The 16202-nt window shown below is 48.0% G+C and overlaps 4 protein-coding genes across 4 annotated transcripts; 3 read left to right on the plus strand and 1 right to left on the minus strand.

The window, feature by feature from the left end:
• Window positions 1-403: 403 nt before the first annotated feature.
• Window positions 404-2737, plus strand: F5891DRAFT_958832 (uncharacterized protein; the record flags this gene model as incomplete). The annotated part of the gene is made up of 6 exons (XM_041375592.1): window positions 404-816; window positions 891-1299; window positions 1336-1441; window positions 1492-1862; window positions 1914-2563; window positions 2614-2737. The coding sequence occupies 6 exons, from the start codon at window positions 404-406 to the stop codon at window positions 2735-2737; spliced, it is 2073 nt and encodes a 690-aa protein (XP_041221967.1).
• A 2150-nt stretch (window positions 2738-4887) lies between these two features.
• Window positions 4888-8242, plus strand: F5891DRAFT_1193197 (uncharacterized protein; the record flags this gene model as incomplete). Its single annotated transcript, XM_041367695.1, has 7 exons — window positions 4888-5024; window positions 5077-5166; window positions 5220-5290; window positions 5342-5418; window positions 5472-5522; window positions 6789-6962; window positions 7016-8242. 7 exons carry the CDS (start codon window positions 4888-4890, stop codon window positions 8240-8242), a joined length of 1827 nt encoding a protein of 608 aa, XP_041221968.1.
• Window positions 8243-10401: 2159 nt separating this feature from the next.
• Window positions 10402-14818, plus strand: F5891DRAFT_1247495 (uncharacterized protein; the record flags this gene model as incomplete). Its single annotated transcript, XM_041369839.1, has 9 exons — window positions 10402-11027; window positions 11340-11835; window positions 11885-13362; window positions 13412-13478; window positions 13558-13928; window positions 14144-14271; window positions 14400-14449; window positions 14522-14724; window positions 14770-14818. The coding sequence occupies exons 1-9, from the start codon at window positions 10585-10587 to the stop codon at window positions 14816-14818; spliced, it is 3285 nt and encodes a 1094-aa protein (XP_041221969.1). The 5' UTR covers window positions 10402-10584.
• A 282-nt stretch (window positions 14819-15100) lies between these two features.
• F5891DRAFT_893653 (uncharacterized protein) lies at window positions 15101-15443 on the minus strand (the record flags this gene model as incomplete). The annotated part of the gene is made up of 2 exons (XM_041373336.1): window positions 15101-15307; window positions 15357-15443. Coding segments are annotated over 2 exons (294 nt in total), but the record flags the coding sequence as incomplete, so codon positions are not given.
• Between the last annotated feature and the right edge of the window lie 759 nt (window positions 15444-16202).

Consider the following 16202-nt stretch of genomic DNA (forward strand, 5'->3'; position numbering starts at 1 on the left):
ACTCTGATCAACATGCCACTTTGGCAGGACCTTCTTCAGGAGATCCGCTGCCTGACTGGCATCCCCGTCTATCAGCACAGTATGCTGCTGTGGCAGATATGCTATGGCCTGAGGTTGGGGACACGAGTAGTGAGGTTGGGGATCCAGGGCTGAGTGGAGGAAGTCGACTGAAAGTGTGCACTGATGGGGAGGGGCGGGAAGTTATTGACCTTACTGTAGATTGATTTTGTTCTGAGACACATCAACATAGTACATGGCTCTGGTCCCATTGATGGACCGAGCAATTAATGACATGAAAATTCTGCTGTGAATGACAAGTGTGGCGCGGCTGAAGTTAAAATGAGGGAATGGACCCCTTTGCACTCTCTTGACAACACTACACTAGTACGACATAATGTCAGTCATGGGAAGAACCAAAAAAACTTCCAATAAGGTCCTAGTCCACCCCAGCGAAGCAAGTCCCAAGAAACGGAGGAAAGGAGCACAGCCTACAGGAAACACGACCTTGCCGGTCATTGACAAGATAAAGGAAAGGGCAAAACAGCAGCATAAGCATGCAAACAGCACGCGGAAGAATTATGGCTCATACGTCGACCGTGGACAGAAATGGCTGAAGGTGCATGCCTCCGCTACTGGCTGTGGAGATGAAGAATCACACAATGATGATGCTTACGAGGATTCAACATTCAGAGATGCACTCGAGCAGATACCTAACCAACATTCAGATAAAGCACTCGCACTCTTCATTTCATACAAGTGTTTTCATGAAAACAATGGCCAAAGTACATGTGACGGTATTTATGCAGCGTTCAAAAAGTACTGGGAGGAAGCATGAGTACCAGTGTAGCACCTCTACAGTGACCCATTTAACACTCACTATCATATGACAGAGCCGGTGATACATATCGTGGAAAATGGAGTTACAATGAGACACGGAGACGCTGGGAAGGGAATCCTGCATGCTCGGCTGAAGTGCAGGATGTCATTAAGTCAGTCCAACACAAGACAAATAGTGAGGGCGCCGACAGAACTCACTCGATCGCAATGTCAAAAGGCTTCATGGATAGGATTCTAATGTGGGTCCACAAATGCTGGCCGAGCGAGACCTATGTGGCTCTCGTCAGAAGGTTGCTTGAAGGGGATACAACAGCTACCGACAACCTCACCTTGGAGCTGCGCACATCAATCACACGCGCTGTGATGTACCAAGCGTTCAGCACCACTGCCTGGAATCTATGGACAAGGTGTTTCGAATTGATTAAACTCAAAAAGAAAGACCTTACAATTGATCCGTCCGAAGTCAACACGGCTTTCAGGAAGTATCTATACAATGAGACACTGTCGATCAAGGACTCACATGCTCGCTTCGAAGTGTTCTTGTCAAATCGCAAAGGATGGCAGCGGAAGGTGGATAAAGGGCTGAAGGAGGCAGACTTGCGCAGTGAGTAAACATGTCATGCGGCCAGTGAAATCACTGAATCTACTCACTAGGTAACCGGTACAAAATTTATCCACAGCCAGGCATGCCTGGCTGTGATTGTTTCTTCTGGATGCTGCTGTGGCTCGCCCTTCTTGAGAGGATTCACTACAATGGTGAGCTTGGGCCGGAGGACTTTGTCTTCCCCACAATTGGCTCCAACGGCATCGTCCATCGTGGTGAACATATCTCGCATGATGCCGTGCAGGCTTGGATCAACGAAGCAACTGCTGGCGCAGGAATTCCACGAGGTGGAGGTGACAGTTTCACCACACACACCTACCGTTGTGGTGGAGCACAGTGGCGCTGGATGTTTGCACCTGTTGGTGAGCGCTGGACATTGGCTAGGGTAAGGTGGTGGGGATCATGGGCAGAAAATGAGAACGTGAGTTGACAAGAGTCCCTCAAGCTGACAGACTTCCTGAAAATACATCAGCATGATACACTCATCCGGTACCTACTCGATGAGCTCTCGACTTACGAAAATGACCACAGCGATGCCCTTTGTCCCACACAGAATGAGGCTGATGGCTCCTTGCTTGGCGAGCACCGGCTTGTCAGGCCTGCATGCTCACAGGATCTGCAGCTCATGCAGCGGTTCATCACAGCTGATGTCGAAGATTTGCGAAGTGATGTCCACTTCCTCACAAACACACTCATCTCCAGCAGGAATGGACCGCCCGGCTCTACTCTTGTCCATGAGCCACCAGTGCAGCACACACTCCATGGTACCTTCCTTCCTCACGAGTCCCCAACACTCATCCCACAGCAGATGATCCCTGCTCCAAGTCGCACCTTCAATCCAGTCACAAACAGCACCGGCACCATGAATTTCGGCTCTCGTCCACTCCCCGAGAAGGGCCTGGACATTCCAAACCTTCCCGTGCGGCGTGCTGATGGGAGCTACGCTCCCAAGAAGGACTCCTGGAGGTACATCATCCAGCACTGGACAGAAGCCGATCCCGTACATGGCTTGCATGTGGCCCTCCGAGACTGGCCAGCCGAATGGCTCAAGGGCAAGAACAAAGCCATCTTCGGCTCGAAGTACCACCAGCGTGCTCTGATTGCGCTGGAGTTCCTCGAACAGTGAGTGACCTGCCTCCAAAATAGCACCCAAAGTCACTCACCATTTGAAGGTACCAAGGAAATGAGTCGGTGTTCCTTGCTGCATATCCAGAGTACAAAGAAGGCCACACGGCCCTGCTCACTGCTGTCAAACGCGCCAAGAAGGACCGTGGAGAGATCATCCCACGCAAGTAGCAGACCATTAGGTAGATTTCGATATTATACACACTAATAATCATGGCCTCGTCTTTAGTTCATTTAAATCAATTTTGAAGATGAACGCACCTTAAATTTTCACCGAGAGAGTGAGGGATGAAACGAAACAACGTCGAGAGAGCGAGGGACCGAAACACAGTCGATTTGCCGTGGAGGGAGTGGAAGGGAGAGAGTGAGAGTGAGGAACAAAACGGAAAGAAGGGAAGAGACAGTTCGAACATTTTGAAGGGAAGAAGAGAAGCAATCAAAACGAATTGGTATTATACTGGAGATACTGGCCTATCACCCACTCGACTACTAACTACCAAAACGAGGCAGCCTCGAGGCACCGAGAAGGGAAAGGGGAGAATCCGAAACTCACGTGCGCGTGCCAAAACGGGACGAGGTTTTCACGTCACGTGACGACCTCGCCCGATATGGTGCGCCCAGGCGTAAATTTCGCGAGCTAAGTGCCGTTATGGAAGTTAAACCTATTTGTACTTATCCATACCGACTGTATGCGTCTGCTTAGTACTACGCGCTAGCGCTCTATTGCATACATCTCCAACAATGACCATCCACCCGACAAGGCCAGTCATACATCACATCAACTAAGTTCTAACAGATACATTGAATGACTTACTGATCGCACAGCAGTAGTATGAGGGTTGGACTGGCAGCGCATGCACACACGCAGAAGTTGGCTGGCTAGGGATGGCCTATGTCAAGTGTGACAAGTAATCCAGTGTAGAAACAACAATACTGAGAGGAACAAAAGATGCTCCTAACTGTATCTAAAAATGTTGTAGGTCGAGTGTTGCCTAGTCTGCGTTACCTGAGGAGACAAGTGCATTCGACCCTAAAGGGGAAGCAGGTGCAGCAAAGGTCTAGAGGTATGCGCGAGAACGTGAAGCGCGAGAAAGCGCAGGTGCGCGCAAGGTACGAAGGCGTGGGAACGCGCGCGCGTATTAGCGCGAAGCGCGGCAAAGGCGCGAAATAAGAGAAACTAAACTTAAGTGATGATATGATACAAGATAAGAGAAGAGTGATGCAAAGTGTAGACCAATAGACTTCTACTATGTTCTGCTAAGTAAATAGTGGGTGGTAACTAGTAATTGGGAGGTAAAAGTTAGGTGAAAGTAAGTTCTGCTGGCGCTTATATAGCGCGCCTAAGCGCGGTCATGCGGAGCCGAAGCGCTACCGAGTAGGTATGTAAGGATATATATGGGTGAGAGTCCATGATAAAAATAAAGGTGGAACACTATGCTAATAAAGGAAATGGAAATATACACACTAGGGAGCTTGGTGGACAGTGGATGGATGCATCTGGATGGCTGGCGCTATAGGGCGCGCAAGCGCGGGAACGCGCGCGTATACATCGCGAAGCGCGGGAATGGTGCGCGCATGGCGCGCGTTGCGCGGGAAAGCTGCGCCTCATATAGGAATTGCTGTGGACAGTACACAGAGTGGTGCTGCGAGTTGGTGCTGTATACTCCCTTAGTGGAAACTGCCATATCACGCCATGAGAGGCACAATTCTCTACACCGGTATAGCTGTGATTTTCTATGTATGCTGGGATCAGCCAACAATAGTTTCAGTAGAATTACTTACGAGGCTCCGAGTCTGCTTGGATGTATAGGACCCATGAGAACCCCCATGGAACCCAGGCTGGCGTCCGGACAAAAATTGACCCAAATGACCGTTTCACCCAGGTTACAGTCCGGACACAAAACATCTAATTTGGGTGTCAACCCAGGTGAACGTCCGGACATCTGCGAAGGGGGTGGTGGTATGCCAGGTCGAAGTCCAGACATGGGCTATTGCCCGATAGATGTGATATGGTAGAGTAGTGTAGCGGAACGACACCATCGATAATGTTGAACGCGAGAGTTCAAATCTTGCTTTTTACAGCTTTCATTAGACGCTTGAAGTTCGAATGAGCAAGTCGACTACTATATAACCTGGGTCAGAGTCCGGACAGAATTCACCCCTCAGGTGGACCCAGGACGGCATCCGGACAAAAATCCTCAAAATGTGTCCGGACAAATTTGGGCCTCAGCCAACCTGGGTTCCAAAGGGGTTCTCATGGGTCCTGGATGTATGCGGTCCTATATGAATGAGGCTGTGCCGCACAGTAAGTGTTCAGATCAATGTGCACGGAGTTTAAATTTACCTTGCTCTTGACGCTCGACAACAGGGATGACTGCCGAACTCAAGCTCTTCAATCCACATTCAATCTCAACTACTTGTCACCCCGGCCCTTGGTCAAGAATTTGACCTTCCAGTCGTAAGTGTTGGCGATCTCGCTCTGCACAAATTTCTCACCCAACGTTTCGCAGCCACGACCTCGGCAAGGAGGTCATGATCATGCTCGCTTGGAGTCCCAATGTGGATGGCCTCTATGAGGACGTTTTCCCGATAGTGTGGAAGTAAGTGCGCCTACTCGTGTCTTGGACGATTTCAAACCTTGCCATTTTTTCAGAGTCAGCAAATTCGGGAAGTCGGGTGGGTGTTCCTGTTCTCATACAGGGCTACCGCGACCTACACAGCCCAGTAAGTAATGACAAGATCAATAGTCTTGAAAGTCACTTATATATTGTATAGGCTTGCCGCTTGCTTGCTCCAGAGCCCAGGTTGACAGTGGGAAGGTCATCAGCGCTGCGACCTCCGTCAATATCAATGTGAGCAACTCTCATCTCTGAAATTGCTAGCACTAACGCAAGCCATAATGCAGAACATCGTGAAAACAACCTCGACAAAAGCCAATGACGTCTATCATTTCTCTGTAAGTCTGGCTTCCGTTGATTGTCATCTCGACCACTAATGGATACCTCGTGTAGCCCCTCCCTCGCCAGTGCATGCATGCGTGCATACATCTAGTATATAGTCAGGCTGCCAGAGGTGTAGCGAGCGGGTGGCATCAGTATCATATTTCCTATAGCTACCATGTATTCATAATTTAAATGGAATATTAATGCATATTCACAATATTTGAAATCATTATTAAATAAAGATCATTAATCTGTACACCATATATATGTGGTTTATTATATATATACGGTATACGTATGGTGTCGTTTTGGACCCATGGTAGCAGCTGGCTCGAACTTGATGGCCAAACGATGTCTTTGAGGTGATTGAAATCCGGAAAATCAACCGTCTGGAAGCCGGTTCATACCATAGGTCCAGAAATTGACCCTGGGGTCACATTCCAGCCAGGTATCTACCGTCGGAAATTTTTGACAACACGCACGCAGTGTGTGTGTACTACTATGTAAGTCTGGCGCACTCGTTCAACCACTTATTACATAAGCTCTATATATAGCAACAGATGAGGATCTAGATTTCTCGACTGCAAATAGAGTCTCGAAGAGTTGGCCGTTGCAGATTGCTTGCCGATCGCAAAGTTCAAGAATCGTTGGCATTGGGAAACTTTGTCGGTTAAGACGGTACTACATAGTGTCAACGAACATTAAAAAAGGAGTGCGTAGTGCCCTGTTAGCATTCCGAAGTAGATCGGGGTGGGAAACACGAGTCCCTGAACGCATCAATTACATCAGTGGTGAAGACCTCAACCACCGCTCGGTAAGGCCCCCGCGGCAGGGCCGCGTCAATTGCACCTGGCCCGGCTTAAGCGTCCTCGCTTCACCCGCTCCATCGCCTTTTCATCGCGCGAAACGGACGAGAACTTTGCAATCGGCATGACCCATGTCATATGCCGAGACAACGTTTCACCTCCGGGCGAGCGCATGTGGACACAAATTGCCAGCGCATGCGTCGACGGTCGTGCACGATCCTGACTGGACACAAATTGAGTCACCAAGTCCACCAGGATCGGACTACTTCAGTCACTCTGAGTCTAGTTTGGTTATTGCCCACACATTCTTCAACAGTTGCAGTCCGTGTGGGACAGCAAGTCATCCTTACGAACTACCGGTTAAGATAACCTGTGTATGGTACTGGTGGCCTTAAATAACAGGTGCAAGAGCCATCTGAAGCTTATCCATCTTCTCACTCATACTTATTATCATTCTCAAAATCCTCCAAACAGACAATGTCTCTCCCCGAGATCACTACCGTGCTTATTGTTGGTGCAGGCCCCGCAGGTCTCACAGCTGCTCTTTCTCTCGTCCACTACGGGTGCCATGACTTCGTTATCGTGGATGCCGTAGGCGAAGGACTGAATGCATCGAGGGCGATCGCCATACACTGTGCAACCGTCGAGGTAAGATACCTGTGCGTTCGTAAGAAGGCCCACTGATATTCTTGTGATATTAGGCTTTAGCCAGTATTAATGCAGCAGATGGGTTACTGTCTCGAGCCATCAAGGGAAAGGGCATCAGAATCACATCTCGTACTTCGCAGATCTTTGACGGCACATTTGACCCTCTAAAGAAACATTCCGTCCACCCTTACGCGCTCTGTATCCCTCAAAATGTCACCGAGTTTGTACTTGGGCAGAAGTTGCAGAGCCTTGGTGTTCAGGTGCAGCGTCCGCACAGGGCAGTAGGAATGAAACAGAATGAAAAGGACTCTCGCATCACTGATGTCTCCTTTGAGGACGGTCAAGTTATCAGGGCTAGATATATTATCGGGGCAGATGGCGCCCGCTCAATCGTGAGACCTCAATGCTCACCTACTCAGCTTAGTAGAATGTCTGACGACCATTTCCAGATCCGTACCGTCGCTGGTATAGGGTTCTCTGACCCAGAAGGCCCACACCTAACCAGTAACCTATTGGCTCAGATGGTCTCTGCAGATGTCACATTCGAGCCTGAACCCGTCGGTCCATTCACCCTGGAGACCCACCTCAACGCCACAGTTTTTTCAGGCAATATCTTTTTTCTTGCACCGTTTGGCAACCACTTCAACACTGAACTGACACGAGATGGAAAGCCCACTACGAAATCCATCTTTCGTATAGGTTGTGCTATACCTGCAAAGAACGGAGAGCCCCCCCATGCTCCACCGAAAGAGTACATCCAGAACTTAATCGACTCATACGGGCCAGCGTGTATATCATCGGATCCGTCTCTTAACCCGAAACCTGTCAAAGTCGACCAGCTGGTCTGGTCGACACGTTTCAGAACCCATTCTGCCATCGCAGACCGTACCTTCACGCGTCTCGGAGCCGCCATTTTTCTAGTCGGCGACGCAGCCCATATACATTCACCTGCGGGCGGGCAGGGCATGAACCTGGCCATCAGGGACGCGATCTTCCTCGCAGAGGCTGTCACGAAGCACATTCAAGCATCTGCAGAGGATCCCGATGTGGATGATACCATTTTGCAGGAATTTGCGGAGGCGCGTCATGCACGAGCGCTAGAAATCATCGGGTTTACCAAGACACTTATGAAACTCGCAAGTCTTACGTATGATCCATATGCTTGGTGGATGCCATTCAGTTGGGCGTCCATCCGCGATTTGATGCTAAGGATATTGGGCAGATATGATTTCGTGCAGTCGAAGGTTGCATGGGGCCTGAGTGGGCTTGGGAGACGGTAATCGCACATTTTGGATGGCTTGGTTACGATATGATACCATAATTCAGGACATTCGTATTTCTGTTTTCAAAGATAGGATAGATGTAAAAGTATCAAATATTCCAGAGTGGTGTACGTGACTGGTTGCAGTCTTTGGACGAACTTGAACATGCTCTTGTTAAAGGGGCGGGAGGGAGGTGCCAGACTACAGGTTGATTCTCATGAAGACAGCGAGCGCAATTGATACCAGAGCACGCACTATTCTTGCAAGATGAAGTGATATATGGACGATACGATAATGCAATGTGGCACTCCGATTACCTTCATGTGCGGGTTTCATCTTCCCAAGCTTACTTGTTAACATTCTGCTCGATGAGCATGACGGCTTTCGCAGAGCGAGGCTTGAAGGGCTTCGGATGGCCGGAATTGTGACTATCTAGACCAGCGCCGGACGTGATAAGATGTGGCATACATGATCGTGCCTGATGAGGAATCGACTTCAATATCATTCTCGACAAATTTGAAAATATCGAATACGGCCAGTGAAGGAATACGACAAACCATTTCGCAGATTTGCCGGTCTAGACGGTATTTGGAACATGGCATCTCGGGTGTAGTTTGCGTACATCTGCATTGGTGTCAAAAAGTCTTGACAACTTCAGGTTCGCCATCGTCCTGTAGCGTGGTTTGAGCTGGAGGAAGAGGTGTATGGACCTTGAACAGTTTCGTTTCTGGAAGTGGAGTTGCGGAGAAATTGAACTCGAAGCTTTCGACGGCATAAACGACCCATCAGGGCCTGCACAGGTGCCTAATCGTCGAATCCGTAAGTTGAAACTTGGCCGCGTTTCAGGTTGTGCAGGTGGAGCAGAAACAGCTTCAGTGGTCCACCCCCCATCGTCCTTAACTTCCTTGTTGTCCAGCTGATCTCTGAGTCAGATGACACGATGCCCAGCTTCCATCGTGATGTCCAGCTCCTACCAATCGATTGGTATGTCTCCTGCTCTTGAAAATTCGGGACTATGCAACGACTTGATTTGTTTATGCAATAGAAAGCAAGTTTCCGTCCCATGATGCTGATATCATGGAGTCTGCGTGCGGTGGTCATGGGTTGAACGTTGCAAAATCTGGCTTTCATGTTTTGTCCGCAGCGATCCTAGCTGAGGGATTATTGAGTTCACCAGGGAATTTGATTTCAACAAAGAGAACAGGAATGCAGCAAAATTGATGGCAAGAGTGATGATGAAAGTGATGAAGAGACTTGCCCTCGTAAAGGAGACTGGGATCTTTGAATGCTCTAGGAGTCCATACATTGGATGAGTCAAATACTGAGAACCTCGGACAAGCATCGTGTACACACCGTAGTAGTCATTTCGAAAAGTTGTATCAGTCGGAATCTGAGCAAACCGTCGAGCTCCATTTAGTCCAACATGGTCGATTGAAAGATACTATCAGCTGTTGGTCAATTGCATGAAAAATGGTACCAATCAGAAAAGGCAAACAAAGTTGAGTCGGAGTAAGGATTACTTCTGATAGCCTTCTGATCTTAGACTTCAACTTCACAAAGTCTGAATCGCATATTATGCAGGACCATTCGAAAGTGTTGCACAATGATAGGGCATGTCTGAATGACCTGAACCACTAAGTACTGTCTAAACTCCACCTAAGTTGGGAGACTTTGTGTTGAATTCGCCGACTGGGAGCATTGGAATACAAATGGTGGGAAGTCTATGGCGCACTCGTTCGACCACTTACATAAGCTCTATATTAGCAACATATGGTTACGGCGCACGCACAGGATCTACGATAAATTCCAGGCTCCTTCCCAGCCCCACGGTTCGAGTGTGGAGGGGCGATATCTGATGGCGTTTCATAAGTCACATGACACAAGAAAAATTCAAACCCAGCACAACCTTATTCCCCCTCACACTCTCACCGGGGGCTGGAAGATAACATTTGTAAACAAAAATCAGCCACAGTGACGGTGACCATTAGTGTTGTTGGCAGAATGCTGCCATTCTGCCGGTGGCAATTGCCAAGTGGCAGTTGCCGGCAGTAGGTCGAAGGTGGTTGGCAGAAGTCGGCAGAAATATTATGACCTAGTATTTGTTCCGACTAACAAACAGTAAAAATTTGACATATGTTAGAAAACTTAGAATGTATCTTGGTGGTTGTTACCATGGCCTCAAAGTCCAAGGGCTGTCCCGTCCAAAAACTTGTGTCTGACCACTCTGTTATTGGGGAGAAAGTCAAAAACAACTCAAACCGCTACTTCTTCACATGAGTCATGCAACTACTGCTCGGCATCCATTGAGGGCCGTGATGATAACCATCTCAAACATTTAATTAATCAAAAAACATGTCCCAATGCCCCTGATCGTACTCGCGCAGAAGTTCATGGCTACCTTGCTACAAAAAAATGGACTCGACATTGCTCTCGCTGACGAGCTACAAAGATCATTTGCATGGATCCCTCCCCTCGCAACAGACTCTGATGACCAGGATTATCTTGCGGGTCCGGAATCAATTACAGATGAGGAGTTGGTGGATGGATTTGAAAGATTCGAGCGCGAGACGCGGGAGGCTGGCCAAGCGCGAGAAAATGATGAGGCAAGCGGTAGTTTGTTTGCAGGTGATGTGCCGGATGTTCTGGATGGCGGCCTCGTTGACTGGAGTGAGCTAGAAAGGGTTAACAAAGGTATCACACCAACTGGCTTCGTTAAAGAGACTGAGGTACTCAATCGAAGCTCAAATGATGTATCAGGGTGGAATGTTGATGCACTTTTGACGTCAGAAGGCATAGCCTCAATGTAGTAGTTGAAACTATTTTTGCCATAGTATAAACATAGCTGAAAAGAGCTAAAAACACACAATACATTTTGCCGACTTCTGCCATTCTGCCAACTGCCGAGAGGCTAATTTACTTCTGCCCACGACACTAGTGACCGTGAAACTTCGAAAATATGAGTTTGCACCTAGCGTAGGGTTACAAAATTTCGAATATGATATGTATTTTTTATCCCCGGCTATTGTTACACCTGTTGTTATACTATGGACACAGTGATTGCAATGCTACAAGAGTGCAACCTGAGTGCTTCTCAATCCATCATATCAATTCTTAGGTGCCAAAAATATCATGGACATCATCTTGCTGAAGATCTTCTTGTCCGTTCTGATGAAATTATTGAAGCTTTGAATAAGCATCCTTCTCGTCAAGACAACAAGTCACAACCCACTGCAAACCATGATGCTCTGAGACAGCAATACATCACAGAGATTAAATTGATCTCATCTGAAGAAGTGGGCTGGCATTTTGGACCCTCGCATGCAACTACACACCAGCTGGAGGAGTTTAGCATCGAGGAAATGGGAACTGAAATGCAGTCTCGTGCACCTGCACTATGGGATTTGTTTGGGCTTTTGCTAGGGGCCGATAGTTCATCTTCATTCGAAGACATGAAAGATGCCGATGGAGATATTATGATGGGCAGCTTGCAATGGACTAGCTCTGAGGTATATGATGAAGAGGATGACTATTGGGGTGATGTAGACGACTTAGATCTTGATGCACATACTATGACAAAACAAACCATGCGGCAATCTGCAGTCATCATGATAGTAAGCATTGCGCACATATTTTTGATGTATCTGAACAAATGAAAATTAGAAATGTGTCATCATACTTGGTATTTTGATGCAAAGCATGAATCATAGATCAAATGCCTTGCAAAGTATACTCGGCATATTCTTACAGTCGACACACACACCCCAGAAGGTGATCGATACACTTGCACGCATCGGAATCTCAATATCTACAGACTCAATCAATGCCGCAATCCAATCATTGTCAACAGAGTCACAGAATACTCTCCAAACCCTAGGAAAATCACTCCTTGCCTCGTATGCATACGACAACTTCGATGTTGATCTGAAATCTCAAGTTCCTCTTGCTGAGAAGTCAAATGACTCGTTAAAGCATCTCACCTCCGGTTTGCTGTTCCCATTGCAGCATGGTGTTACTGCAGATGACTTAAAATGTTCCGAAGAGCTATGGAGACAATCAGCGTTAAATTCCCATGTGCAGCTCTCAACGCTACCTCCGAAAAGATCATGGAAAGATCTTTTATGCATCCACCCAGAATCCAAGGACAATTCCACACCGCATCTCTCTTGGCGCGATCAATTCAACACGCGGATGTTCCTGTTGGATTTATGTGAACATGGGCCTGAGTATTTTCATCAATTTCAATCCGAGATTCCTGAGCTGGACGCTGTAGAGGAGATACCATTAGTCAAAACGTCAATCACAGCTGCACGTGCGATGGACATCAACAATTCAACTGTCAGCAGGAATATTCGTGCAGTCGTGGAACTACTTGCCCAAGGTGGTGTACACAATCCCACCGACACCAACATTCCTGACAATCCCAACATCTCGCAATATATCATCTTGATTCACGGTGACCTGGGCACAGGGGAACGATTGCAGGCCGCACAGCTTCGACAGTCAGTGGAGGCAACCCCATGGAACCGCTTCCAGCATGTTGTCTTCATTCCGGGATTGTTCCACTTGAAGATGGCATGTGCTGATGCTATTTGGAGAGCCTTCCTGCAGCCATTAGCAGCCAGAGAGGATGAAACAAGTCTAATGCGCGACGTAACACAATTGCGACCCAAGGAGACAGGAATATATTGCTCGAAGCCTGGTTTTAGGTGGATGCACCAACTCATTGGCCATGCTGGCATATGTTGGCGTCTTGATTGGTGGTGTGTTCATGTGGTGGGTATGGACCCAAGTTATACAAGCCTTGATGCTTTTGCAGCGTCCAAACCGGACCTTGAGAAGTTGAAGAGTACTGCTAATGAGATCGCACTCAATTGGGTGGCAAATCACAAGCTGCTGCGGACGTGCCATAAGACTCGAGAACAGCGTGATATGCAGTATGAAAATGCACTCCTACTCAACAAATACTTCCTCCTCTATGAGGAGCTATCTTACTCGATGAATCATGGGGACATTGGGCGAGTCGAGACGTCCATAGTTGCATGGATCCCAATCCTTAAGGCAACAGGAAAACATAAGTATGCCACTCATATGACGAATTTTCTAATCAATACACACTTTGTTTTCCCTGCTGGCCTGAAGTACGTGGATTCATATGCTGATTTTCATTGAATGCTGATATTGTACCAGACACGCTGTGCGTTACCACATACTCGTCAACCCAACTGGAAAGCCAATGAAATGGCGCAGTGGATTGGTGTGTTGAGCTCAACAACCTGTTTACCAAGGTGCGCCCACTGAGCTGTTGGGTTAGTTGTGTACTTGACACCATGCAGGTGAAGAATGGCGGGACGGGATCAAACCGTACCGTAGAGCGAATTTTCATTGAATTGCCTCTTGTCCAGGCCTATCGAAACACTCAAGCCATTGTGCAGAAAAATTTCCTGCACGCCCACCTTACCACAGATCATGCCGCCCCGAACATGATAAAGTCATTTCAAGGGCTATCTAACAAGATGGTAGCGCAATCCCCCCATACCGTGGTGCTAGGTAGAAAAATGTGTTGTGAGATTCCTGATCTTGTCGACAAAGGGAGAGAGATGATGATGGAAAAAGCAGCTTGGGGAGAGGGTAACGATGAATCTAATGCAGAGATGGAAGTTCGAGGAGAAGGGGCAGAAATGGAGGACATATTGATAGAACTAATGTAAGAAGTCCGAGTAGGTGTTGAACCGACATCATCGATTTGTGCCAGAGGTGTTGAACTGACATCATCGATTCATCATGATGGTTGTTGTGTTCTCCTTATTCTGTCCTGAGCGAGATGGGTGTTGCTCGCACACACAATTGCGGGCTAGTGAAAAATGTTAGCGTGACGAGAGTTGTCTGAAATCGATGAATCTCACCATTATGCCCTTCAAGGCCACATGCGCTACACCAGTTCTTTCGTCGTTCGACAGCAGCAACCACCACATTAGAAGACGACTGGGTGGGGGGCACATTGGGCAAGGAAGCGGTAGATATAGATCTCAGTGGTGTGATCACAAATGGTGAGGGAAGCGGCGCCGCATGTTTTTTGATGAGAGTGATGACTTCCTCCCCAAAATCTTCTGCATCTGTCCAACCAGTCTCCCGTTTGAGATCATAGACGCTCTGAACCTTATGGTGATGTGCGCAGTCAAGGATCCGATCCAAGATGGCATTTGGCAAGATGAGGGAAGGGCCAAGGTCATTGAGGTGGTGCCAACCATAGGCAGATGCTGTCTTCTGTTCCCGCCAATCATCCAGTGCCTCTTGTAGAGCAAAGTCGTGCGCTGTCTTCTGGTACCTGGGAATGCAGGAACACTGTGGCATGGTTGCCGGCTTTTCAATGTGGGAAGCATACTGAGAAAAATGTTCGGGGTGGTGGATATCACAGCAAATGGTTGGTTGAGTAATGGAGCACCATTTGCAACCCAAGGGCTCTTGTTTGTTGCAGTCGAGATGATCAGAATCTGGCACAAGTAAGTATGTGTTGTCACATCACACAATTATGACTTTCTCACCAGCAGCATCATTATCAAAGCTAACATCAAACACCTTCCTGCAGCACATTAAGCTATCACGTTTCTCCGCATTAATCAAATAATCCATTGCCGTGTCAAGACTTGATTTTTGTCGCCTTCCTGTATATTTTGGTGCTTCCACATCACCCTTCACTAAATCCTTTAATCCCTGCAGGCTCTCGTCCATTGGAGGAGTATCCTCGTCAGATCCATCAGACCCATCACCATGATCACCAACGCTGGCAGTCGGCTGTGCATGGGAACCAGCCACCCGAGAATTCGGTGTATTCACGGCACGCCGCTTCGAAAGTGATGCGATAGGTAAGCTATCACCCTTTCTCTTCTGATTTGTCTCCCGCATCTTTTTCCTTGCTGCTTTAGCCTGTCGTTCATCGTCAAAGTACTCCTTCTCCGCGAATAGCAATGCTGTACCTTGAAGGCTTCTATCTCGTACTGCACATCCAAACCGTTGCCAAAGAGTCGTCAGCTTGCACATTGCTCGCCATTGGATAATAAGCATGATATCAGGAACGTCCATTCCCTGATTGGTAAGGTCATTTATGAATCCTAGTCTGGTGGAACATGCTTACCATTCCGAAGGAATCCGTTGTGCAGTAGCCCCATGTTTCTCCTGATATGAGGTTTATGAGCTCAGTATCTTTGTACTCTCCTGTCATGTCCGCTGTAGAGACTCGTGCATCTCATAGTGTGATATGGCGCTTTACACTAGGGAGTATACAGCACCAACTCGCAGCATCACTCTGTGTACCATCCACAGTGATTCCTATATGACGCGCAGCTCTCCCGCGCAACGCGCGCCATGCGCGCACCATTCCCGCGCTTCACGATGTATACGCGCGCGCGCGTTCCTGCGCTTGCGCGCCCTATAGCGCCAGCCATCCAGATGCATCCATCCACTGTCCACCAAGCTCCCTAGTGCGTATATTTCCATTTCCTTTATTAGCATAGTTCCACCTTTATTTTTATCATAGTTTCTCACTCATATATATTTTTACATACCTACTCGGTAGCGCTTCGGCTCCGCAGGAGCGCGCTTAGGCGCGCTATATAAGCGCCAGCAGTACATACTATTATTTACCTTACTTTTCACCCAACTTTACCTAGTACTTTCTACTTAGAAAGTCGCAGTAGAAATCTATTCATTAGCACAACACATCTCACATCCTTTATCTTGCTTATATCTTCACATAAGTTTAGTCTCTCTTATTTCCGCTTACACGCGCGCGCTTTCCCGCGCTTCGCGCTAATACGCGCGCGCGTTCCCGCGCCTTCGTACCTTGCGCGCACCTGCGCTTTCTCGCGCTTCGCTGAAGCGCGTACCTCTAGATCTCCGCTGCACCTGCTTCCCCTTTAGGGTCGAATGCACTTGCCATCTCAAGTATCGCAGACTAGGCAACGCACGACCTACAACTTTT

The sequence above is a fragment of the Suillus fuscotomentosus genome (genome assembly GCF_016647785.1).
Source record: "Suillus fuscotomentosus strain FC203 chromosome Unknown F5891scaffold_56, whole genome shotgun sequence".
NCBI classification, from domain to species: domain Eukaryota; kingdom Fungi; phylum Basidiomycota; class Agaricomycetes; order Boletales; family Suillaceae; genus Suillus; species Suillus fuscotomentosus.